Genomic DNA, 25,072 nt, shown 5'->3' with positions numbered 1-25,072 from the left:
GCGATGTCACAGGATTGATCTGGGCAGCCTATTTTGTACCTGATTGTTCCTCTTGTAGGTAAATGCAGTTGTACTCAGCACTTACTTTGAAAGGTCTTGAGCTCAAGAATGCATGAATAAATGGAAAATAGTCATAGCATTTTAACTAGCAATCAACTGAAGGGGAGGTTGGTTTATAAAAGGTTTGTTTCCAGCACAGGCTTGAAATTCTGCCTTACGGAGTTCTTGAGGGAAGTGACAAATACAGTGACGAGGGTGTTTCCTTCCAGAGACGTTACAGCATGTAGAGCATTCATTGAGTATTCTGTGGCTGGTTGTAAATTCGCCGATGTTGAGGCGGTTTTGTCATGTCCCCTTTGACTCCCCGTGTTCCAAAATGGCTCACCCTTTTCTTCTTTCAGGTATCCTAACCTGGAAGCGTTTTCGCTGGATGTCAGGCTTGTTTTCGACAACTGCGAAACCTTCAACGAAGACGACTCGGACATCGGCAGGGCCGGGCACAGCATGCGGCGGTACTTCGAGAGGAAATGGACTGAGGTTCTCAAAGTGAGCTGAAGCTACCAAACCCCCCTGTCTGTCTTTTCTGTCATTAAACGAGGACTGATGAGACCAGCAATGTGAACTGTATTTCCGTGGAAGTGCGAGGCACACGCGTAACTAGTGACTGTTCTCTCCTTTAAAACGTCACAGAGTTGTGATACTAGTTCGAAAGGCTTCACTCCTACAGCAACCGTGGCCCCTTGGTTATTGGTTTGTGTGTTTTAACAAACTAATTTAGGTAGAACAGGGAAGCACACCCAAAGAATTTCAAAGAAAGGGGTGTTATAGTGCAATAGCAATTTAAAATATATCAAATCGCACTGAATATTCAACCACCAGAGCTCTACTTGGGGAAATGGTTCACTTTTCCCTTTCAATAAATATCTATTTTTCTTTTTTTTTACTTTGTAGTTCATTTTTTAGTGAATGTATTTAATTTTATGAATTATTTATGATTATACAGCATTCAGAATCTTCGTTTTCTGTGAAAAGGAAGAATTAGAAAATTGCTTTAAATCTTGAAAATACAACAAGGAATGTTTTAAAATATAAAACAAAGCCAAGTAAAACTGTTTACACTGATGTGCTGTAAAAGCACTAAAAATTAAACTTTACTGTAGAGTTACAAGTACGTTTATATATATATGTTGCTGCATCACTTGTGTAGTTAAATTGTATTTCAAGACAGTGAAGAAAAATTGAGACATGTATATACTGTTCATTATTGTTTATATTAAGTCTTGTTTTAAATATGTATGATGTGTACATATTGTTTGCAGACATTATTGTTTATGCCTTAGGAGGGCGGTAGCATTTTATTTTAGTCTTAAGGTAATTATAGCTCTATGGCTTGTACAGTAATTATCCTCTACCGACACTGTGGAGTCTCCTTAATCTTGGTAGTGCCTGCCTTCAAAACAGGGTGTAGGGGATATTAGTTTTCCATTTTTCTATTTTGTTATATAATTTCAAGCCACCACGGCCTCAAATTCAAGTATAATCATTTGTATCCATGTGGAAGAAAATTGTGACAATTTCCTACGCACACAGTATTTTTTCATAGAAACATTTCCCTCCATTTGCCTTGCCACAGGAGTAACGACCCGTTTGTAACCACTGTGTCTCTGCTGTGTGTTGTGGTGGCCTGCTGGGGCAGATAGATCAGATTCTTTTTGTACTGATGTAAGAGTACTTGAAGTTTTATTTAAAAGAAATGTTGTGGAAAGGTAGCATTCTTTTCCTTTGCCTTTTTAGGAGTGTTATTTTTCACTAGTATGTGTGGCACGGATACAATAAAAGACTGTTTTGCAAACCAGATTTTCTTGGCGATTTTAATACCTCAGATCCTGTGTCTGCAGGAATTTTTTTAATAGGATCTTGGGAGTCTTGCATTTAACATTCAGTTCTAATGATGATGCATCTAATTCTCCTGGCCCGTTAACGGTAGTTCGAAAAGAAGCGATTGCCGAGCAGTCAGACCGCAGTTCAGCCACCTGTTAATAACTGAGTGAGCGTAAATAGCGTGAGGTGGAACACTGGGCTGCCGACTGTGTGACCCGTTTCTGCTAGTCCTGCTCACAGCTGTTCCGGTGTGGATGCGTATGGTAATGTAAATACATGTAAATACACGGCACGTGTGCTGTTCCGCGGAAGCGCTGTCCGTGCAAGGGTCTGTCCTCCTCCGGTCTGGGGAGGGGCGGAAGTCTTAATCTTTGCTCTGACGGAAGGAAATTACAAATTAATGTTGTGGAACCCCGATACCCATAGCTCCCTCATCACATAATGTTTTGGGGTTTCTTTGGGGGGTGGGGTGCTGGTTTTTGTTTTTAAGCTAGGCCTGCCATGTTTTAGTCTTAGAGCCTTGTTTTATATACTCGCCATTATGTGTCTTGTCTCTGCTGAGCAGGAACTGTCGGTGCCTGTTTTTTAACAAAGGTTTTGTTGAACAAAAAGTCAGAAGGCTGTAGTTGTCTTGGACGAAAGATCTGTCTTTGGGAAGATGTCTAAAGCTTTTCCTTTAATGTTTGTATATGGTTTCTGCAGTTCCCTAATGACAATTAGAAGGGTAGAGGTGCTCTGTTACCTGAGAATGGGCACAGACATCTGAGGGACAATCACTTTATATAATATGCTGAATGGGTGGCCTAGGGGACTTGTTTTATTAAACTTGTATCATTCTTAGCTGTCTTGGATTTATGAAAACATGCCTGCAAACAGAGGGCTAAAGGCTGAAATCGGGAACACCACAGTTATGCTATTTGATTATGTAACTATTTTTGAACTACCTTGAGGTTACCGCTTCAAAGTTAACCAGACATTTTTATAACTGGTATGTTTATTTAGATAAATGAATGTGTTATCTTTGTTGCTTGTCCAAACCGTCATCACTAACTGATAGTGGCTAAATTTCTGGGCATGTTACTGATTCATGACAACTTAGCAAGTAATTTTGAGTTTTTAAGTGTATTGGTGTGGTATTCATAATCCACAGAATTTGATGTCTGGTATTCACAATTAACTGTCTGCCCTCTTCAGTAAGGAAGTCTCTAAGAACTGGTACAAGGTTCGTGTAAGGCAGGTGTTTTTTGTTTTGTAATGCCTGCTCTGCTGGATTGCTAAATCAGTGCCGCACAGGTGAGAGGGATAGAGTCCCAGCCACCGCTGGATTGCTAAATCAGTGCCGCACAGGTGAGAGGGACAGAGTCCCAGCCACTGCTGGATTGCTAAATCAGTGCCGCACAGGTGAGAGGGACAGAGTCCCAGCCACCGCTGAATTGCTAAATCAGTGCCGCACAGGTGAGAGGGACAGAGTCCCAGCCACCGCTGAATTGCTAAATCAGTGCCGCACAGGTGAGAGGGACAGAGTCCCAGCCACCGCTGAATTGCTAAATCAGTGCCGCACAGGTGAGAGGGACAGAGTCCCAGCCACCGCTGGATTGCTAAATCAGTGCTGCACAGGTGAGAGGGACAGAGTCCCAGCCACCGCTGGATTGCTAAATCAGTGCCGCACAGGTGAGAGGGACAGAGTCCCAGCCACCGCTGGATTGCTAAATCAGTGCCGCACAGGTGAGAGGGACAGAGTCCCAGCCACCGCTGGATTGCTAAATCAGTGCCGCACAGGTGAGAGGGACAGAGTCCCAGCCACCGCTGGATTGCTAAATCAGTGCCGCACAGGTGAGAGGGACAGAGTCCCCGCCACCGCCGGGTTCAGGATCATCAGCAGCAGTCATCAGCTGGGGGTGTGCAGCTGGGTAACGTATGGTACAACAACGCGGGATCATCCTGATTCGCACGTGGGAGGCAGACCCTTTACACCGAACGGAGCGCTTCCTGGGCACAGGGCGACTCAAGAAGGCGACTGTTTTCCTCAAAAAGGTAGGTGCCGTGATAAACCCTTTGTTTCGCTTGACTTGCGAAGCATGTATCTGGATGTGAAAAACGATGCAAACTACCTGAGCGATGATGGGGTTGGGGAAGTTACTGTTTGAAGCTACTTCAGTTACACTGTCAATAGCAGGTACCCGTACGCGTGCCCTGGCCCCCTCACCACCGTTCGCTGGGAGAACTCTGCACCAGTTCCCCGGCCCGGCCCGGCCCGGCCCGGCCCGCAGCGCAGCGCCCCGCGGCCCGCACAGCGACGGCGGCCGCACGCCGGCCCGGGCCGCCCTGTCTGCAAAGCGCACGGCGCTCGGGCGCGGTAAAGGCGGCGCACCGGGCGCGGTAAAGGCGGCGCACCACCCGCCGCGGTAAAGGCGGCGCACCGGGCGCGGTAACGGCGACGCACCGGGCGCGGTAAAGGCGGCGCACCGGGCGCGGTAAAGGTGACGCACCCGCCGCGGCTGCCGGGCACTGAGCGGTTAACGCAGCAACACCCCCGCGCCCTCGCGCCGTGGTGCAGCCCAGCGCGCGGCCGCCAGCTCGGACCGCACCACGCGGGGAGGCGGGGGGGGCCGGGGGCATTGCGCGTGCGCAGCGGCGCTGGCCGCTGTGCCTAGGTCGCGCGACGGGGGACTCTGAGGGGCTCTGAGGGGCCCTGAGGGCTCTGAGGGGCTCTGAGGGCGCTGAGGGGCTCTGAGGGGCTCTGAGGGCGCTGAGGGGCTCTGAGGGCTCTGAGGGGTTCTGAGGGGCTCTGAGGGCTCTGAGGGGCTCTGAGGGGCTCTGAGGGGCCCTGAGGGCTCTGAGGGCTCTGAGGGGCTCTGAGGGGCTCTGAGGGCGCTGAGGGGCTCTGAGGGGCTCTGAGGGCTCTGAGGGGCTCTGAGGGCCCTGAGGGGCTCTGAGGGCGCTGAGGGGCTCTGAGGGCTCTGAGGGGTTCTGAGGGCTCTGAGGGCTCTGAGGGTTCTGAGGGCTCTGAGGGGCTCTGAGGGCCCCGCGGGGCTGGGCGGCGGCGGTCCGTTCCGCTTCCGGGCGTGTCCGCGGCGCTGCCGGGAGCGGCGGCTCGAGAGGCGGCGAGCCGCTGTTCCTGCGGCCGCCGCGGTGCCCTGGGCGCCGCCGGTGCGGAACGGCTGCGGTTCCGGCCGCGCCGGGCAGCCGGGCCGGGTCCTCCCGGCCGTCCCGACAGCCGCCGCTGGACCGGTGAGGTACGGCCGCATCCCGAGCCCCCTGACCGCGCCTCCGGGCGGGGGCGTTGGTGCTGCCGGGACGGGGCCCGGAGCGGCTGCGGCCCTTCCCGGAGCGGCTGCGGCCCTTCCCGCAGCGGCTGCGGCTGGCCCGGGGGTCAGGAGGAAACTGCCCTTGCGAGAGAAGGGAACGGCGTGGAGCTGAGCGGCTCTGGGGACAGGCACTCCGGATCACCCTTCGGCCGGTTCAGACTAATGATGCCGAAACCCCCTGTTCTGAAGTTTGCTTCTCTGCAATGAGCTCCTGGAAGTCTCGTAACTCCGAGATTACGGCACCGTTTTCAGCCTCGTCTTGCCAGGTGTCCAGCTTTGCCTGACTCTTAATTTCTCGTAGTCGAGAGAAGTACGTTGATTTTTCTTAATCGGTTTAATGGTTTTAAAGACAATAGCAGTAAAACTGTGAGAATCTTGACACTAAAACAGTATCCAAAGATCTGATCTTTAACTAAATTGGTATGCCTTATACTGCCTGAAAGGAACAGCTGTTTTGCCCTTAATATACCTTTGTGTCTGTATGTATACATATATATTTGTGCATGTGTGCATACGTTTATGCATACACATTTATGTGTCCACATATATATAAACGTGTGTGTATATATTTACATGTAAAGACAAATGTGTGTATGTATATATACAAAACCAAACCTTTTTGTGATTGCCTCTTAGCTCTGAAATTATTGTTCATAATGAGGCGCTATAGTAATAGCTGACTGTCTTGGATGTGTTAACTCAATATAAATAGCATTGCTGCTGTCGTTCAGCACAAACAACTTGTAAGAGCTGTAGGCAATTCCCTTTGCTTTATGCTTCCCTATTCACAGAACCACAGAGTGTTTTCTGTGAAAGGATAGTTGAAGACAGGTCTCCTAATAATGAATTAAGGCAGTTAAAGAGCGAACAGTATCTTTGTTTACTTCTGTTGGGCTCTCCTAATATTTACATTTTACTATGAAACATTCTGAACAGGCATCCCTTGATTCTGTGCTCAGTTATTCTATTTTTGTTATCTCTGCTGCTGCTTTTTAGGTAACTTTGTAAGCTGGCTAGTACAAGGCTTACCTTTTTTCTGTATTATGTTCAAGCCAACGAGGCCTCCTCCTGCTTGCATCCTCTGTGGTAGTTCAGGAATACAGAAGATGAAAATGACAGAGCTTGGCTGATTGTGGCCTTTCAGTGTATAAAGGGGGACCATAAGAAAGATGTAGAGGAACTTGTTACCAGAGCCTGCAGTGACAGGGCAGGAGGAGATGGTTTTAAACTGAAAGACAGTAGGTTTAAAATGGGTGTGAGGAAGAAATTCTTTACCACGAGGGTGGTGAGACCCTGAAACGGCGCAGCTGCGGGTCCCCATCCCGCAGAGCTCGGGGCCGGGGCTCTGAGCAGCCGGGGCAGGGGTTGGTCTGGGTGCTCTGTGAACCCAAACCATGCTGTCATTCTGTATTCCTAGTGTCACGTAATTAATGCTGTGACTGCCTTCTGTAGGGGCCATTTGCTCCATTGGGTCTAGCGTGGATGCAAATAATAACAAATTTGAACAGCGAGCTTTTTAGCATAAATTAAGTAGCTAGAATAACTTGTTTTGCTGGTGATCCAAGAGCAAGTCATTACAATGTCATCTTGCTTGTTACGCTGCAGAATTGCAAGTTGACATTAAATGTTTAGATACGTTAATTCTCATCAAGTCACAAACTCCCCATGTTGTTGCTGTGATTAATTGCTGATTTAAATTGAATATAAAACAACGCTTAGATGAAATATCTGCCTCTGCAAATATTATTATTATGTTTTTCCTGGATAATTTGTCTTGCTAAGGTAGTATGTTTCATTTATGAAATAAAAGAGATAAGTCTAACCGTTAACCTTTTTTTCAGATATTTTCATTGAAAGTAGATAAAATGGCAACCTTAATTCACACTTTAGCAGATCATAGTGATGACATCAACTGCTGTGCCTTCTCATCATCGTGCTTGGCTACGTGTTCCTTGGACAAAACAGTTCGCGTTTATTCTTTAAACAACTTCACTGAGCTTCCGTACTCACCTTTAAAAGGTCACGCCTATGCTGTCCACTGCTGCTGCTTCTCTCCGTCAGGCCACGTGCTGGCTTCGTGTTCCACAGACGGCACGACGGCGGTTTGGGACGCTGGCGATGGCCGGCGGCTGGCGGTGCTGGAGCAGCCGGGCGGCAGCCCCGTCCGCGTCTGCTGCTTTTCCCCCGGGGCCGCGTACCTGGTGTCAGGGGCGGCGGACGGGACCGTGGCTCTCTGGAACACCCGCTCGTTGAAACTGCACAGGTGAGTGCCAGATAGTTTTTAACAGCCTTGTTTACAGTGACAGGGATATCATGCGAGTAGTTTGTTGTTCTGCGTGTGAGGCTTGCAGACTTACACCACTGAACTGGTGTCGTGGAGAAACAGGAATAGGATTTAGAAGACCAAAAGATGTTCAATAGGAGAGGGAGAAGTGATGAGTTTGCTTTTTTGAAAGTCAAACAATGCAAACTCAAGCTTTGATTTTTACTAAGCTGTCTTTCATCGAAATCCTGCGTCTTTTTTAAGTTCATGGAAATGTTTTTGTTGATTTAACGTGAAATCAGGATGCATTATGCATTGCATGCAGTGGGTCAGCAAACTATGATGCGTAATATGCAGTTTGTTAGTGTACCCTGACTGTGCTGTGTACCTCATATTGGACTATACGTAGTGGGTTTTAATTAAATACTTAGTTACAAGGCTATTTGGAGTCCAGGGAGGTTTTAGAAGCTTAATAGTAATTTAGCAGTCAAAGAGTTTGGGAGCTGCTGACGTATCCTGAAACCGTATAGTTTAAGATATAACGGTGACAGAGAGGAGTATTGGAGCTGAGTGGGTTAAGTGTGAGAGTCAACATTTCACGTGGGTGTCCAATAAACATTTGAAACAAAGCAGATGAGCATTTTTAGTTATGTTGCACAGTTAAAGGCATAAACCACAGGGTGATCTTCAAAGTCTTTCAGTAAAGTCTTCAGTCTGGTTGTTGTAATCTGTACTTAGGCAAGACATCATTTAGGTTTTAGAGCAGCAATTGTATAACATCTGTCTAAAGTTAGGAAAGAAATTAAGAATTTGAGGGAACTGGTGAGATGTTCCGCACAGGATGAGGGAGGATTTAGTGTCCATTAAAAGGAGTGGGACACTTCCAACTGACTTTAGGTTATTACCGGGTAACCTGGAGAGTGTTAGATGGACCTCACTTCTTTCCCGAGAATTGACCACACTTCCATATCTGCAAGGAATTTTCTTCTAAGATCAGTTTTACAAAGTGCTTTGGCTGACTTAGTTAAAATATAGAATTTCTTTTTTCACATTGCATTCGTTTGTGTATGAGTAGTCCAAAATTAACCCTGTATCATAAATTACAGGGTACTCTACTCAGCTACAGCTTATCATATGGGTTAGCAGGTGTTCTGTTTTGTCTTTCAAAACAGAACAGAGAAATTGTGGGTGTCTTATTTTCCCCTGTTTGTGTTATGATAGCTGTATATTTATCTTTGACTTTTACAATATATCCTGCCACAGGATTTTAACAGTGCATTGTGCTTTTCAAGCCGTGAGCCCGTGCAGATTGTCATTAGTTTGAAAGTGATTTTCTCTCTCCGCTAAACCTTGCCTTTGCGCACCATCTCACATTGTGCCTCCTGCCGTCAGAGCGGGTCCTGGTTCCTGCAGCCGTGCTCATTTGCATCTCTTTCCACTGTTAGAGGGAGTTTCTCTCCCTTCTGTTACCAGATTCCAAAGTGCAAACCAGAACAGTTTGGCGGGTTGTATCAGATTGCATTTCAGAGATCGCTTCTTCAGAACATCACTTTTTCTAAATTCATATCCGATGTACTTTTGCTTTTCAGATCTGGAAATATTAAAGATGGTTCTTTGGTGGCCTGTGCATTTTCTCCTAATGGAAATTTCTTTGTCACTGGATCATCATGTGGTGATTTAACCATTTGGGATGATAAAATGAGATGCCTACATAATGAAAAAGCACATGATCTTGGTGTTACCTGCTGCGATATTTCTTCACAGCCACTTTCTGGTTAGTTACTTGACTTGTCAGGGGAGGAGCATGGAAAGAAGAATTACTTTCTTTCTCTTAAGCTCTTGTTTTCACATTTTTTTGTAATCAATGCTTGAGATACAAATGACATTGGGAAGAGCTGACGTTTTGCAATATTCTGAATATTCTTCAGTAAAAGTTGTGGTCAGGTTGATGACAAGGAATGTACCAGGTCCACAGCCAAGGGGATTAGCATGCTTATGGCAGCTTTCAGTCGCTCGTTATCGGGGTTCGGGAGCGGTCTGGGCAGGGTCTGTGAGCGGAGGCTGCCGGGGGCCCTGCAAGGTGCAGCACTCCGTGACCATTCCCGCTTTGCTCTTCAATGCATTGGTTCCCCAAAGAGCAGGGCTGGATTATGGCAGTGCAGAGAACTGTAAACCTCAGAGGCTAATGCTTGAGCTGCGGGATGTGAACACACTGTTTTCCTGCACCTGACTTTCTCAGTTGAAGGAATCTGGGGGAGCAGTAAGCCCAGAATCTCCTGTGACCCACAAACATGCGGTACTGTGCAAAAATGATACACTTTGATGCTTTAATGTTTAACAGATTTGAGGCAAGTCCTGAGATCTGCCACAGTCGTCGTGGCTCTGATTGTTCCTGTGAACAAACAGGTCTATGTATGCTAGGATTTTATTGTAATAACCCTGTAAAATTAAAATGTACTTTGTGTGTTGGAAAAATAGAGATAAAGTCTCTGGGGTTATTTTGTAAGACACGTGACAGTAAATACTTTGATGTTCCTGGTAACTACAGAGCTGGGAAAAGGAGCCCTTAAAATGCCCGTTGTGATTCTCTGATTTCCAGCTTTAATCCTGTGGTTCTTGTAGGAATGGTAAGGCTTGGTGCGGGCAGAGGTGATGCCACGAAGGGTTGTTCGTAGCTCGTGCCAGGCTGCTGTGCCAGCTCAGTGGAGTACAACAGCAGGAATCGTTTGGCACAGGACTTGATAATAATTAAAAAAAAAAAGCTGAAACAACTCATGCAGAATAGAACATGATAATTCAGAAATGTTCATATCCGCTGAACAGAGAGGGGAAAGCTGTAGAACTGTTACTGTTGTATTTAATCTTTAATGCAGTATTTCTTGAGTGGTTGGCTGGAGTGCAGTCATGAAACATCACTTAGTTTATAAAAATGAAAACTCGAGCATTTAAAATTATGAAAACAGCCTGCCAGATACTCTCACATTTTATACATTCTTAAGTGGTTAAGCTTGAGAACAGCTGAACTGTAGAAGCAATGGATATAACCATATAGTTTAGGTTAAAAGAGTATATTGTTGCCCTCAGTAGACAGAAGAATCAAACGTTTACTATCAAGAAAACTTCAAATAGGAGCCCAGTTCTGGTTTGTATCTACTGGTTCAAGGAAGAGTGTGGCAGTGGTACGTACTTCTTTCTTCTAAATGGTTTTAGAACTTCTGCAATTATTTTAATTAACACTCTTTTAAAATTAGTCCTGAGATGAAGGAGATGTACCATTTTCCAGTGTCAGAATGCTGATGTGGTTCACTGATGTGCTGTTATGTTCAGTACTTCCAAGCCCCATTAATGTATTTGAACTTTATCAGATGGTGAACATGGGTTCAGATACTTCCAGATGGCTTCTTGTGGTCAAGATAATCAGATCAAGCTCTGGCTTCTTTTGGTTGCAGATTTCTCAGGTGTGTATAGTGATGTTTCTTTCATGTTCCAATGTCTTAAGTCTTTAAGTGACAGTTTACATCTAAGATCACATCTGTACTGCTGTCATGGATTCACAGCCAAACTAAGCGCAAGTGGAAAGTTTTCTCGTAACAACTGGCAGGAGAGCGGTGAAGGCGTGCGGCACTCTGTGACACCACGCCCTGCTGATTTTATTCAGTGATCTATTTATCAACAATTGGAAAAGATTTTTTTTAAATTTCCCCCAGTTCTCTCAAACTTAGTGTCATGATAAACATGTCATTTTAGTCAGCATCTTTAGTTTTTGGTAACTAGTAGCATTTCTACTGTGGCCTTTGCGCAGGTTGATAGGTTGAAACCTCTTAATCTACCACTCCAGGGAGAGGTTTGCTTTCATCTTTCAGTACAAGAGCTGGAGAACTGAAAAGAGTGTTGACTCCTGCTAAAACTGCAGTGCAGATGTGTGGCTGCTGTGCGGAGACCAGGCAGGTGGCCAAGAACATCTGCAGCGGGTATTTTTTTGTAATCTCTTTTATACAAAAGTCTGTAAGGGTGAACATTTTGTTTACAGACACACATTTAATGATCTAAAAAATTGTTAGACCTGCTAAGGCTACAAAGTGAGGAAGTTGGAGATGTTAAAATTAAGTTGTCTCTGATCTTTTATCCCCTTTTTTGTAGGCAGTATGTCACAGAGTTGGATCTTTGCTGCAGCTTTATTCATCTAAAGCAGCTTGTTTTATACTTTGTCAAATATGTGCATGTGTAGTAATTTAGTTTTTTCTTTCAGGTGTTGAATTAAAGCATAAATGCACATTGGGTGGACATTCTGCTCCAGTTCTGGCTTGTGCATTTTCTTATGACGGGCAGCTGCTGGTTTCAGGGTGAGCAGTATCTTTTACTTGTTTAAATGTCACGCCGATGGCTGTCTGGGTTCAGGCTCCAGTGTTGTAAAGCAGGAAGTTCAGAAGAGTTGGGGACTTAAAAATATATTTCCAATATTTAAGGAGCAGTTGTGTGACCTGCAGAACTATTGAAGTCCCTTTCCAGTTGGTCTGCGCCTGCGGGTGATTGAGTTTGAAATGTAGGATGCAAGCTCAGTTCTCTGGAGTGTTGGCATGAGATTGATTTCCCGGTTTTGGGGCATTTCTGTGGCCTTTCCTGCGGATGCGCCGGCATGAGGCTGCCCAGGGCAGTGGGGGTTGAGCACATGTAGCCATGGTGCACAGGGACAGGGCGGAGAGGTGAGGTGACAATGTTGGGTGACGGTTGGACTCGATCTTAAAGGTCTTTTCCAACCAAAATGATCCTAGGATCTACTGAAAATACAAATCTCCACTGTGATCTTACAGTCTCTTTGGGACATCATTTAGGATTCCTTCTCACTTATGTACTTTCAGGAACTTTTTAGAAAGGTAAATATCTCGAGGTTTTTGTCTTTGATAGATTTGGTTGAAGTTACTATGAAAATTTCCTCACCGATCCACACCCAGAATATGGCAACATAAGCCTTTTTTTCCATAAAAAGTGCATGATTGAGGTAACTGTGGGACTCAACTCTACATTTTAATTGTCTTTTTTATGAAGATTTTCTAATCTGAAACAGAAAAACTGCTGTCTTGCAAAAGAAGAAGAAAAGACAATAGCTGGCAAATAAACTGAAAACTATACAAACATCAGGAGACAGTAGCTTGCTTTCACATTTCGGGTTTTGTTACTTTTAAGGGAGTCTTTTTCAGTAGTTGAAGGTCATTAATAGTGTTTGTGATCTAGAGCTATTTTGTTTTCCATTAGACGTGGATTGTTTGCGCTTGCATTGTCATAAGTGAAATGTCTCTTCCATTAAGTCTTTCGAGAAGCAGTGCTGTCATGGTAAATAACTATGCAATTCGTATTTCGTGGAATATTTTGTGTATTGATTGCATTGCACCACGGGATGTTGTTGATTGCATTGCACTGCTTGCTTTAGAAACGGAAATGTTTGCAAAAGCTACAGAAGTGCTGAGTGGATCTGGATGGTCGGTGTGCCAGTGCCTCGCAGGCTCGGCTGGCGAGGTGGGCGCGGGGCGGGCGCGGGGCAGGCGGGTGGGAGCCGGGTGTGCGGGCGCTGTGCGCCCAGCTGGAGCTGCGCTTTTCCCGTTTAACTGCTGCGTTTGCTCCCGCTGGAGGTACAGCTCATCGGGGTGGTGTTTCAAGGTGAGCATGAGGGGAGGGGATTTAGGTATCTAAGCTTTTCATAAAGTAATGTTAAGAAATCTGTTTGCTCTTCTTTCGTTGTGGAAAAGGTTGTTTTCTTCCTCTTCTTAATTAAAAATAGTTTAGTTTTTCCTCTCTGCATTCTTTTAATGTCAATGTGTTGTATGTGTTTGTTTTTTTAACAGGTCTGTGGACAAGAGTGTCATAATATATGAAACGGTAAGTAGAGCATAGTGCAAGATTGTTCATTGGACTGTTGACTTTAAATCTGAGCACTCTTTCTGCAGTGTCTTACCAGGGTAAAGAAATGTCAAAGAGCAGGAACTATGTAAGCCCACAATATTTACTGTGCACTTGGGTGGGGAAGGAGTTCGAAGAAAAATATCTCTTGAGAACTGATCGGTCTTTCTCACTTCAGTTATGTTTCTTCGAATGGTTTGTTATTTGATTTCTCTACAGTGAAGTATTATCTAAAGAATTCCACACTTACGTGTTATCTTCATATTGAAGTAGATTTTTTGTTACCCTTAATTTATCTTAGCTTCCAAAGCAGGAAGGACTGTAGCTTTTGATGTAAAATTCTTCAGTTAATTATAAATAAAGTACCCATAAAATAGAAGCATAATAATAAAATTAAAGGAACTTTTATGTTAAATATGTTGTCTTTTATTTAAACATATTGTTTGGACATTTTCCATAATACTGTTATTACATTCTTCATGGTTCACCTTTATGTGGTGTTTACCTTTAGTACTTTATAGTATTAAAAACTATATTAATTTTGTTGAAAATGAAGGCTGAACAAATTTTAAGCTTCTCCACCTTGCTCTGCACATACTATACTGATAGAATTTTTCATTAGGGTTAAAATTTTTCACCAAAATCACTAATTGATACTTTCTCAATTTTTGGTCCAATTATTTTAGTAGTTTGTTGCTTCGACAGGTACGTAAGAAGTCCCCGAGATTTTTGGAACCCCAGAAAACTGAAAGATGCAGACAACCACAGCATAAGTATTTCTTAATAGTATTTGTAAGCTGCATGGCCTTAGGTTTTCACCAAATAAGAAGTGGGAACAATAAACCTTCATGGGCGGCAGAAGGATTTCAAGCTAAAATGGGGCACTTCCCTCATGAGGGACAGCTCTAAAAACTGGAGTGCTGACCCATCAGTCCTTCAGACCCGTCAGTCCTCTTTGTCTTTCCAGTCTGTCTGTACCTGTCAAAGAAACAATACCTTTCAGTAGAAGGAAGACTTCCAATCAGAAGTTAAAACTTAGCAGAACTTCAGGAATTTGTTTTTTAGTAGCATCCGGTGGCCACGTAGAAGCACAGGTGCGGTTACTTATTGGCCCAATTGAAGGACTGTAGCATGAGGTCCTATGTGAATTTCAGTTCCCTCCTCACCTTTGTGCGTTTCTAACGCTGGGTTTGCAGATGAGGTGTTTTATCCGCACGGGCGGCAGTGGCGGGCGCCGGTGGAGCTGGCGTGCTGTGCTCGGGATCGGCGCCGGCCGTGCAGGGCGCGGTGCTCGGCGGGGCGGGAGCACGGGCGGCGCTGCTGGCTCTGCCGCGGCTCCGCTCGGCACGGTTGTGTCCCTGCTCTGCTGGTAACCTCTGCCATCTTCCAAGAAACAATATTATTCCTTATTTTGAAAGAAAGTGTAGAAATGAATGCGTTATTCTTTAAGATTTGAAATGACAAAAATTCTTTTACAGAGTACTGGCAATACCCTTCAGACTTTGACTCAGCATACCAGGTAAGAGTCCAGTATGGTTACTCTGTTTTACTGTTAATAAATAAAAACCCCTAAATTATTGTGAATATTCACACATGTATTTTTATTTGTAGATATGTTACAACTTGTGCTTTTGCACCATATAGTCCCCTACTTGCCACGGGTTCAATGGATAAAACTGTGAACATATGGCAGTTTGACCTTAAGCAACCCTGTGCAGGTTAGTGTGTCAAGTATTTGTGATCTGTTCCTTCAATTTAAAGCGCAATATTGTTGAACACCTTCTTAAGATGCAAAAATCCCACTTTTTATTTCATGCAGTTAGTTTGTAACCTCAGGATTATGTGCATGATATTTATGTTTTCTGTGAAGTGATCTTATTAATGTCCCACAGAGGTACTTTTTTTTCAGAAAAGTAAAGATACATTAGAAATATTTTTGCTTTTTTACTGCTATATCTTCTTTTCCGATATTCACCATTTCTTACTCTCTGGACAGCTTTTAAGAGATCAATGTTATTCCCAGAGTGCTGGAAGACTTTTTGGACAAGTATCGTTGGTGAAGAGTTACACAGAAAATATGCTAACTGCAAACATAACTGTCACCAAGAAATAGAGCTTACCAGTCGTTATAGGTGGAGAAAACCAGGATAATTAGTGTTACAAAGTATATCAGCACCTGAAGTGGTGGAACAAAAGTACATCGGTCATTTGTTCATAGCACAAGCCTGGACTTTGGTCGGCTTTTCGAAGGAAGTCTGAGACTCGGTTCCACTGTCTGCTGACGCTTTGCGTTCTTCTGGTTCAGTTCAAATTTGGTAGAAGGGCAGGCATCTGAGAGATTAAATTCCTCTAAACCTTGAATATCCATAAGTAAAAGACAAACCCACATTGCCCCCCACTGAAGTAATGTTTAATAAGCATTTGTTTTATTAGATGTTGGGGAATGTTTAGTACTTGGAACACTTGAAAACCAGCGTTTGCTACTGCCATTGCTCTTACAACTGTTTTTTTTCACTGTTGTTTGGGGATGTGTTTTTGTTTGTCTGTTTTTAACTGTCTTTTCTCTTTCCTCTCCACAGGAACTCCAGTAGAAGATGAGCCCGAAGCGGCTGTCGAGGCCTGGTCAGAGGACGATGTTTCAGCCTGGCTTCGTGCACAGGGCTTGCCAGACTTCGTTGGGCTTTTCAAAACTAACAACATTGATGGCAAGGAACTACTCAACCTTACTAAAGAAAGTCTGACTAATGAATTGAAAATCGGTAAGAGTATAGAAATCCAAATAGTTTTTCACCTTTAGAGTGCACGTGAAATGTTGGGATGACGGTGAGTTAGAAGTTCCATACATGGATTTTCTTTCTCTGAAATGCGTTTTTACTTTATTACCAGGGCTGATAAAAAACCCTAATGCCACATTATCCACAACACTCTTTTGTGTTTGCTTATACCTAAGGACATAAAATACAGTTCCGCTGACAACACCATATTAAATGGTCTTACCTGCTTTTGTTTCTGTTTTCCTTTTTAGATATTTTTTCATTAAGTTGTGGAAAAGGAATTCCATATTTTGTGCATACTTAATGATCCTGGCTTTGGTAAATAGGGTACTCGGTAGTTTTTCCTATCGGTCTGCAAAAGTGCATGTTTATAATACTGGGTGGTCAACTCTCTTGAATTTAGCAGTGAAATTCTTCTGTGTACTGTTACTGTAATAGAAAACCACAAGGTTTTAGTTTTTACTTGGAGCTGAAGGATCTGATGTTGCCATTTAGTGAGGATCAAGCAAAGCTTGCCTGGCCCAGAGGCTGCATAATTCATCAGGAGTCCCAGTGAATACACTGTCCTGTTGCTTTATTGCAGAATTGCGGTTATGTTTTAGAAGGAATCACAAGGAAATGCCTTTTTAGTAATGATTCCACAGGGGTAATTCTCAAATAAGAAATTTAAGGATGGTGAACTACACTGGAACTTTCTGCGTATAAGTTCTCTATTCATGTTGATGGCAAAACTTAGGTGTAAATCAGGTGCTGGTGTGTTTGCCAAAGTGAGATCAAGTATAGTAAAAGGCTGAGTGAGTTAAGAAACTTTTTAAAAAGCACGATTTTATTTTGAGAATTTAGTATCCTGCATTTTAGGAAGACCGATCCCTTCCTTTTTTGCTGTGTGTGTGTGTCTGGCATTGGTCTGTATCAGCTCATAGTATCTGTGTTACAGCTAGCTTTGTTGAACTCTAGAGACCAACAGCGATGCTGGGAATCTGTCAGCAATTGTCATCCATGAAAGACATTCGGCCTCACCTGTTTCTGCACACATTTTCTTTCTCCTTGGAGTAGCCCGAAACTCTGTTGCAGTGATCACCAGCTGAGGCTCATCAAATAGTGCTGGCTAGAAAGTGATGTGAGAGTTTAATGCAATGGTGAGAACTACCTGCTGACTGTAGCATTCTCTTTGGAGAAGAAAAGCAACAAAAGCATGTGTTGCCTGGTAGATCTGTAATGATGCCATCAAGAACCATTTCAAAGTCAATTAAGAAAGTAAACCGGAGTTGTGCATTGTAAGGCAGGCTGGAAGGTGCAGAGTGGATGTGGCCCTAGACAGAGCAGGTGTAGAACACAGGCTGGTCACGGGGACCTGCTGCTTTCCAGCTCGTGGGGAGCTGTGCCGGCATGCGGTGAGGATGGACTGTACGGGTGAGCTGAAGTACCTTCAGCTTGTTCTTCCCATTATCAGATAAAATGCTCATTGCTCAGCCTGTGTTCTCCAGACTTTGGTCTTTTGCCAGGCTTTTTCTTCAGTGGGTGCTTTAACGTCCGTCATCAAATTGTGGGATAAGGAGACAGATTTTCACTGGTGTCGGGCAGCTGTAAGAAACTTTGTAAAAAGCTCTAGCTCAGATCACTTACTGTTCCACAAATACGAGCCAGCATATATACGATGTGAAGCAATGAGTTCCACTTTACTGGTCATATGGAAGATGTTTTAAAAAGAAAATAATGAAATATGCTGCTCGAAGTTGCCAAATAAGATCATTCAAATCGATCAGCTCTGAAGTGGTAAATGCTGTGATTCTGCTTGTGTATCACTCCACAGCTATAATTGGTACAGGATAGAAACCGCAGCCTGATCTATTTGACTTGAGGAATTTCTCTCTATCTGCCATGGCTCGAGCATTTACAAAATAGGAAAATACTGTCTGCCTAAAACTTGAGTGCTTTTTGGTGTTATTCAAATTCCAGTTTAACTAAATTTTAGGAATCTATCACTATAAAAATACTAGAATGAGCACGTCTTTTCTCTCCTTGGTAATCTGTTTTCTTCGCTCTAAAAACCCAATATTTCACAGTTCCATAAGATCTTTCCAAAAAACTCTTTAGTTTTTCTACAGTCTTTGCAAAGAGAGGTTTTTTTAAGACTATTTTACTTGATGATTGATAGGATAGGAGCTTTTTCCTCTGTTATTTTTATTAGCTGCTTATTTCTTGTCCTGTTAGTCTTTGGTTCAGCTCTGATTTGCATTTAATAAAAAGGGTATATTCTCGCCTTTGAAGGCATTTAATCTAAGGGAAAGCGACAAGAAGTGGTTCACATAACATTTCATTAGCTTCTTTGATTGTTTTTGACAGCTTTTTGAAAGAATGCTTCATTACCATGCAAATGAAACTTGCCTCTTTCCAGCCCAATTGTCATACAATATAAATAACACTGTATTAAACTCTGAGATGCTGAGCAAAAGTGAAGTGACCATTATGTACATTCTGGCTGAAAAGCTTGTGTATGTTCAGCAAAGTTGAGGGTTTCTCACATTCATTCGATTCTGCAATGCAGTTGAGTCAGAAAACAGAGCAACGCGCATCCTGTTCCACTTGAGGGTAGCAGCGGGTACGTGGTTCTGTGCCCGCACCCTCGCTGTTCGGGCCGGGCTGGATGTGTCAGCGCAAGGTCAGTCTTGGCTGCAGTTCGTTTGCAGGAGGAAAGGCTAGCTCTAATTCTTGTAAAACCAGCCCTTAGTTTAGGGGTTAATGCCCAACAAAGTTGATTTGTACCGTGAGATCACAAGTTGTGAAGAGGTTGGAGGCATTCCCAACGCTTTCCCTTCTGCAGCACGTTGAGAGGCGTCTTTCCGTGTGGCTCCGGACTTAGGTTGGGTAAGTAAAGAGCAGATTCAGGCCTTTCCTCACTACAGGGCGTCCTTGGAACGTAACGTAAACCAGGGATGAATACGCTGAGTTTTGCAGTCTCCGATCAGGCTGAGTTTGTCTTTGTCAGTGATGTGCTCTCGCAGGTGTGCGGGTTTTTTGTCTTCCTCTTGCTTCTCAGGTTTTGCTCTAGGTACGTACATAAAGTGTAAGTTCTTTCCTGTTTCACATCTTCATCAAGAAACTCTGGGTCTGAGAATGAGCTTCAAACCAACATTTTGGGGCAGAATTTGAATCACTTGTGATTCACCATGCCTTACACGTATACTGAGGTAGGAGTAAGCTTTGGGGGATTGCTCAGTATGGATTAACAGAAAATGGCACGTGCTTTGCCTATATCAGCAAAATCTTAGTTTAAGTGTTCTTTATAACTAGTTTTCAAAGATGACGTGTCACGGATAATTCTTAAATCCCTGACTAGAGATGTAATCAGGAGGTAGTTAATTGAAGTGCAAACTGGATGCAATATTTTTGATCTGTTTGCATGAGGGGAATTTAGGAAAAATTGCCCATGTGATGAAGATTAAAAATTCAAAATTCAGTTACCTCTGCAGAATTATTTGGTTTCTTTTTTACCGTCCTTCCATTTGGTTATAGTTTTAATTTTTCTTGATCACAAACTGATCTTGTAGATTTTTACAAAATTTCCGTGCAAACCCTTCCTAAGAACAAGCACGAACTTGTATTTCAATACTGTATTTCAATTCTTACCTTGCCTTTATCTTTACGTACGTTATTTCATAACCCCGATTAAGGAAATGCAGGTTAATGTCTTTGCAAGTATTTGTCTTTGCTGGTTTGTGTACCAGCGTGGCTGCTGCGGGGCAGCTGCTCAGTGGTGCGGGGCGCTGGTGTTGGGCCCAGCTGCGTGTCCGCCGGCAGCAGAGCCGGGCAGTGCTGGGAAGGCTGTTGTACCAACTTTTTGTTGTAGTACTGAACATGGAAGATTAACCGGAGTGGTATGTACCACTGCTGGAGGGGAGGACACAATTGTGACACATCGCACTGCCGTTTTTTTGACACAGAGCAGTTTTTAAAAGGAGGAATGCTTTGTGCTGCTGCAAGACGATTACTGGTATCTGGGATGCATTTCCAATCTTGACAGGTTAAAATTGTAGTGTGACAGTTTATAGAACTGTAAAATTACTTTTCCCATTATCAGATTTCTTTTTTCCTCTTGTGCTCACAATTAAGTTGGGAAGAACGGCTGCTGGCTCAAGCACAGGTACCTCTTTTTTGAGATTCACAGCTGTTGTCTATTCTCAATAAACAAGTAATAGTAAGTACTCTGATCAGTTTGGGGATACTTAAATAAGCCTGTGGTCCTTCATGGGGCCCACCTTCCTGTCCTGCTTGGTGTCAGGTTCTACTGCAAGTGTGGCTGCTGCACAGACTTGGCTGTGAGGAGGGTGGCCGTGGTGCCGCGTGGCCGTGGTGCTGTGAGGCCGTGGTGCCGCGTGTCTGTGGTGCCGCGTGTCTGTGGTGCCGCGTGTCTGTGGTGCGAGGTGGCCGTGGTGCCGCGTGTCTGTGGTGCTGTGAGGCCATGGTGCCGCGTGTCTGTGGTGCTGTGAGGCCGTGGTGCGGAGTGGCCGTGGTGCCGCGTGTCTGTGGTGCTGTGAGGCCGTGGTGCCGCGTGTCTGTGGTGCCGCGTGGCCGTGGTGCCGGGTGGCCATGGTGCCGGGTGTCTGTGGTGCTGTGAGGCCGTGGTGCAGGGTGGCCATGGTGCCGGGTGTCTGTGGTGCCACGTGGCCGTGGTGCCGGGTGGCCGTGGTGCCGCGTGTCTGTGGTGCTGTGAGGCCGTGGTGCAGGGTGGCCATGGTGCCGGGTGTCTATGGTGCGGGGTGACCATGGTGCCGCGTGGCCGTGGTGCCGCGGCTGCAGCGCAGCCCCTGGCAGCGTGGGCAGTCCTGCCGTGAGCTGTCCAAGGGCTCGAGGGCCACATCTCGTGCCTCGCGCGTGCCGCGTGACGCTGCACCGGCAGCAGGGTCTGCGTGCACAGCCTGGTTGGAGTCAGACTTCTTGGGAGATGAAGCAGCATCTGAATGCCTCCCTGCGGATGTGTGGCAAATGTAGCACTGCATGGCCATAATGGTGGCATAAAGAGGACCCTGTGCCAGACTGCAGGGCAAACCTGGGCCAAGGGTGATGAGTGAATTTTAGGGTTGTCCTACACGGCAGCAGGAGTTGGACTTGATCCTTGTTAGTCCCCTCCACCTCAGGACATGCTGTGATTCTGAGCCGCCTCACCTGGGCGCTGTGGGGGTAGGTGTTCTGGTTACGGTGTTTCCGTTGTTCCTGAGCGGCTGTATTGAGCTCTTGGTAGCGGGGGCCAGATGTCTGCAGATTGTTCCGTATGAGGTGGGTTGGCGAGACAGAGCTATGTCTCTTGTCACACAACTGCTGATTAATGAGAGAACTAATCTCTGTGCCTTATGTGTCTGTGTTCTCCATGTACAAATAACTTCTCAGAGTCTCTGGGCCTGCGCAGTAAAGTCCTCCAGAAGATTGAAGACCTGAGGATGAAGATGGCCTCTGTTTCTGCTGCTGTCCCTGAGGAGTTCTTATGTCCCATAACAAGGGAGCTTATGAAGGATCCTGTCATTGCAGCAGGTACGTCTTCACTTAAGTCATTTATTTTAGTCAACGTAATTTAAAGATAGGTGGAGGAACACAAAAATGGGCATATCTTATTAGCTGTTGAAAGATAAATTGTTCTAATTAGCTGTTGAAACAAAATAGAACTGTGGTAAATGTTTAATTTGTCAAATTACATCTCTGATATGGAGGAAAATACTGTATCAAGCGATTTGCTCAGTGTCAGCTCTGCTGCTGAGGCTGTACAGTGTTTTCTGGGTTTTTTGTGTTCCTTGTTTGTTTTAAATGTTCCTTTGTTTATGTACCTTTGCACATGTAATTACAAGTGTAATTACAGACTTGTCTTGGCATGTGCAAAGTGAAGTTGTGCACCTGGGGGATGGGAACAAAAGAACAAGCCCATTGCTGCTCTTAGCACACCATATATGTGGAACTTAAAGGTTTGTGCAGAATTAAATGCATTTAAATTCAGCAAGACCTTGGAACTGAGATATGCAAGGAGCAGAAGGTGCTGTGTAGTGAAACATTATGCAGAGCTAGTGTTTTATAGTGCTGATCTCGGGGGCAGATCATCACCAGTGTCTGTTCTTGGTGCTCTGCAGTGACTGACCCCTTCATACCAGGACAGGCTGTTGGGAATTAAAAACCACTCAAACATGAAAACATTTGATGACTGTCAGAGTGGTAAGCATCGCACTTAAGGGGGCTCGAGCTTCTAAACAATAGCAGGAGGACAGTTTTGCATGTATTTTTCTCTTCTTATAATTTTGAAATAAGGATATATAGTTTTAGAGCAGATTAATCTTGTTGAAAAATCTGAAAATGACTGCCGGTCGCTGTTCACATGCAGATTACACAATCAAATGGGCCTTTTTAAGAGAAACTGTTAACCTTTTAAAATAAGATGTTCACAGTGTGTGTGTGTGACCAGCTGTAGTATTTTTATGATCTCGTAAGTGTTGCCCGCGAGCCGTCCTGTGCTGGCGCGGCACGCCGCTGGCCTGGAACGTGAGCGAGCCGTCCCGTGCTGGCGCGGCACGCCGCTGGTCTGGAACGTGAGCGAGCCGTCCCGCGCTGGCGCGGCACGCCGCTGGCCTGGAACGTGAGCGAGCCGTCCCGCGCTGGCGCGGCACGCCGCTGGCCTGGAACGTGAGCGAGCCGTCCCGCGCTGGCGCGGCACGCCGCTGGCCTGGAACGTGAGCGAGCCGTCCCGCGCTGGCGCGGCACGCCGCTGGCCTGGAACGTGAGCGAGCCGTCCCGCGCTGGCGCGGCACGCCGCTGGCCTGGAACGTGAGCGAGCCGTCCCGCGCTGGCGCGGCACGCCGCTGGCCTGGAACGTGAGCGAGCCGTCCCGCGCTGGCGCGGCACGCCGCTGGCCTGGAACGTGAGCGAGCCGTCCCGCGCTGGCGCGGCACGCCGCTGGCCTGGAACGTGAGCGAGCCGTCCCGCGCTGACGCGGCACGCCGCTGATCTGGAACGTGAGCGAGCCGTCCCGCGCTGGCGCGGCACGCCGCTGGCCTGGGACGCGGGCCTGCTCTGCGTTCAGCACAGGGGGCAGGTCTGGGAGTTCCTCGCACCGCTTTATTTTGCTGGCCGTTGATGGCTGAGGACAGGCAGGGCAGCGCCTGCAGCAGGAGGATGGTGGGTGTGTGGCGAGACAGACGGAACACAGTTGTGTTTGGAACTGTCCCCGGTCCCCAGCTGCTGCGCGGCCCGCAGGACAGATCCTGCAGCGCAGAGCACTGCAGCACGAGGGCAGGTCTGCAAAGTGAAAGTGGAGGAATTCAGGTATTTCTGACATTAGAGAGGAACTAACTGACATGAGTTGGGTATTTTGATTAGATCAGTAAGCTAAATCGGAGGTAAGTAAAACTTCTATGGCTCTGTGCTCTGTAGAATTTAAGAAAAAAGAATGTAGAATGCTGGGTGCTGATTTCTGTCAGCCAGGTGAGAAAGATCTTTCACTTTCCCTCTGTGTGTGCAGAGTGTGTTGGTACTTCAGTGGGAGACGGGAAGGTGGCCTGGACTGTTCGTGTTCACTGCCAGCTTTCGGTGCCCGTTTTTTCACTATAAAGGGTTCCTGAAGTGAAATTTCTAAAAGACGTTGCTCAACAACTTTAGATCCACCTAAATGGAAGTGTTGAAATTGTGATGAAATGCTAATCATTGTATTAACCTACGGTGTGCAGCAACTCTCACACGAATATGCCCTTTATGCATTTTTGGTGAAGCACAGGGGTTCATTTGGTTTTTTTTAAAACTAACAACTGGTACTTTATTACCAACTGTGTTTTATGTCCATAAGGGTTCAGTATCCTGTATCTTTCCTCTCCCGTTGTCCTTAACTAGCAGGTCTAGACATTGTGATATATTTTTGTGAGGCAGGGAAGGGGGTACATTACTTGCCAATGTTTGGTGATGCTTGACAATGGCTATTACCGTGTCTTCAGAATAATTTGTTCTACATGTCTTCAACATGATGATGCCTTTTTACAGCCTCATAATGAACTAATTCCGTAACGACAAATAAGGACCCAGGAAGAACTGATGTACTGTGGTGCTGTTCAGCACTTGTGTACCTGGGTCACGCACAAGCGCAGTTAATCAGTGACCATCCCGGGAGGGGCAGGGCTGGCTGATGTTCCTGTATCTCAGCTTTCCTGTTTGGAGATGCTGATTCCCTCACCGTTGCAGCTGAAACAGCTGAACGCCGTACAGCGGAGCAGCGCCGGAGCCTCAGCTCAGCGCTTCCCCTGTGGTTGCTTTGCAGATGGCTACTCCTACGAGAAGGAGGCGATGGAAAGCTGGATCAGCACCAGCCGGCGCTCCAGCCCCATGACGAACCTGCCGCTGCCCTCGCTGCTGCTCACGCCCAACAGGACTCTGAAAATGGCCATCGGGCGCTGGCTGGAGACGCAGCAGAAACACGACTGAAGGTGTGTGGTAACATCAGCTGAAATGAGATCACGTGTAGCTACAGGAAATAACCCTATCGGAAACAACTGGAAAGAAAAAACTGTGTTTCTGATCTGTGGCTGTCACTGAAACGTCTGTTGGAAAGAAAACGTCCACCTGTGGAAGTGCCTAGAAAATTACTGACAAGCTTTTAAAGTTAGTGCTGATTTTTCTTTGTGCTATTTCTGTTTAAGAAATGAAGTATTCAGCTTCATACTTTTTCCAGTAAAGTTTTCTTAACATTTTCACTATATTTATGAGTTTTGAGTCTTGATTTTGCCAAGTTAGTCTTTCAGAAGATAAGCAAAGTATCTCATCTGTATTTCTTTTTCTAATTTAAAAAACAAAACTGTGTCTTTCTCTGGTCCCCATGACCGAACATGTAGTTGGGACAACTGGGAGAGATTTGTAACCACCAGTGACTGCATCTCATACCACAGGTATATTAATAATCTTTATTTTGTTTGGGAAAAATACAGTAG

General features: G+C 45.4%; 2 protein-coding genes across 9 annotated transcripts in view; both read left to right on the top strand.

Annotated features, from left to right (window-relative positions):
• BAZ2B (bromodomain adjacent to zinc finger domain 2B) overlaps positions 1-1,849 on the top strand; it is a 108,502-nt gene extending 106,653 nt beyond the window's left edge. For all 8 annotated transcript variants that reach the window (XM_080346329.1, XM_080346323.1, XM_080346324.1 and 5 more), the window contains one exon: positions 402-1,849. In XM_080346329.1, coding sequence (XP_080202455.1) covers positions 402-555 — 154 coding nt within the window. In that variant the 3' untranslated portion in view covers positions 556-1,849. The remainder of the gene's footprint in view (positions 1-401) is intronic.
• Positions 1,850-5,415: 3,566 nt separating this feature from the next.
• Positions 5,416-24,569, top strand: WDSUB1 (WD repeat, sterile alpha motif and U-box domain containing 1; the record flags this gene model as incomplete). Its single annotated transcript, XM_080346982.1, has 11 exons — positions 5,416-5,499; positions 7,031-7,452; positions 9,042-9,226; positions 10,818-10,910; positions 11,702-11,795; positions 13,293-13,326; positions 14,826-14,866; positions 14,959-15,065; positions 15,927-16,106; positions 21,510-21,650; positions 24,406-24,569. Exons 2-11 carry the CDS (start codon positions 7,055-7,057, stop codon positions 24,567-24,569), a joined length of 1,437 nt encoding a protein of 478 aa, XP_080203108.1. The 5' UTR covers positions 5,416-5,499; positions 7,031-7,054.
• Between the last annotated feature and the right edge of the window lie 503 nt (positions 24,570-25,072).

The sequence above is a fragment of the Nesoenas mayeri genome (assembly GCF_963082525.1).
Source record: "Nesoenas mayeri genome assembly, chromosome: 6".
Taxonomy (NCBI): Eukaryota; Metazoa; Chordata; class Aves; order Columbiformes; family Columbidae; genus Nesoenas; species Nesoenas mayeri.
This window is presented reverse-complemented; position numbering and strand designations above follow the sequence as displayed.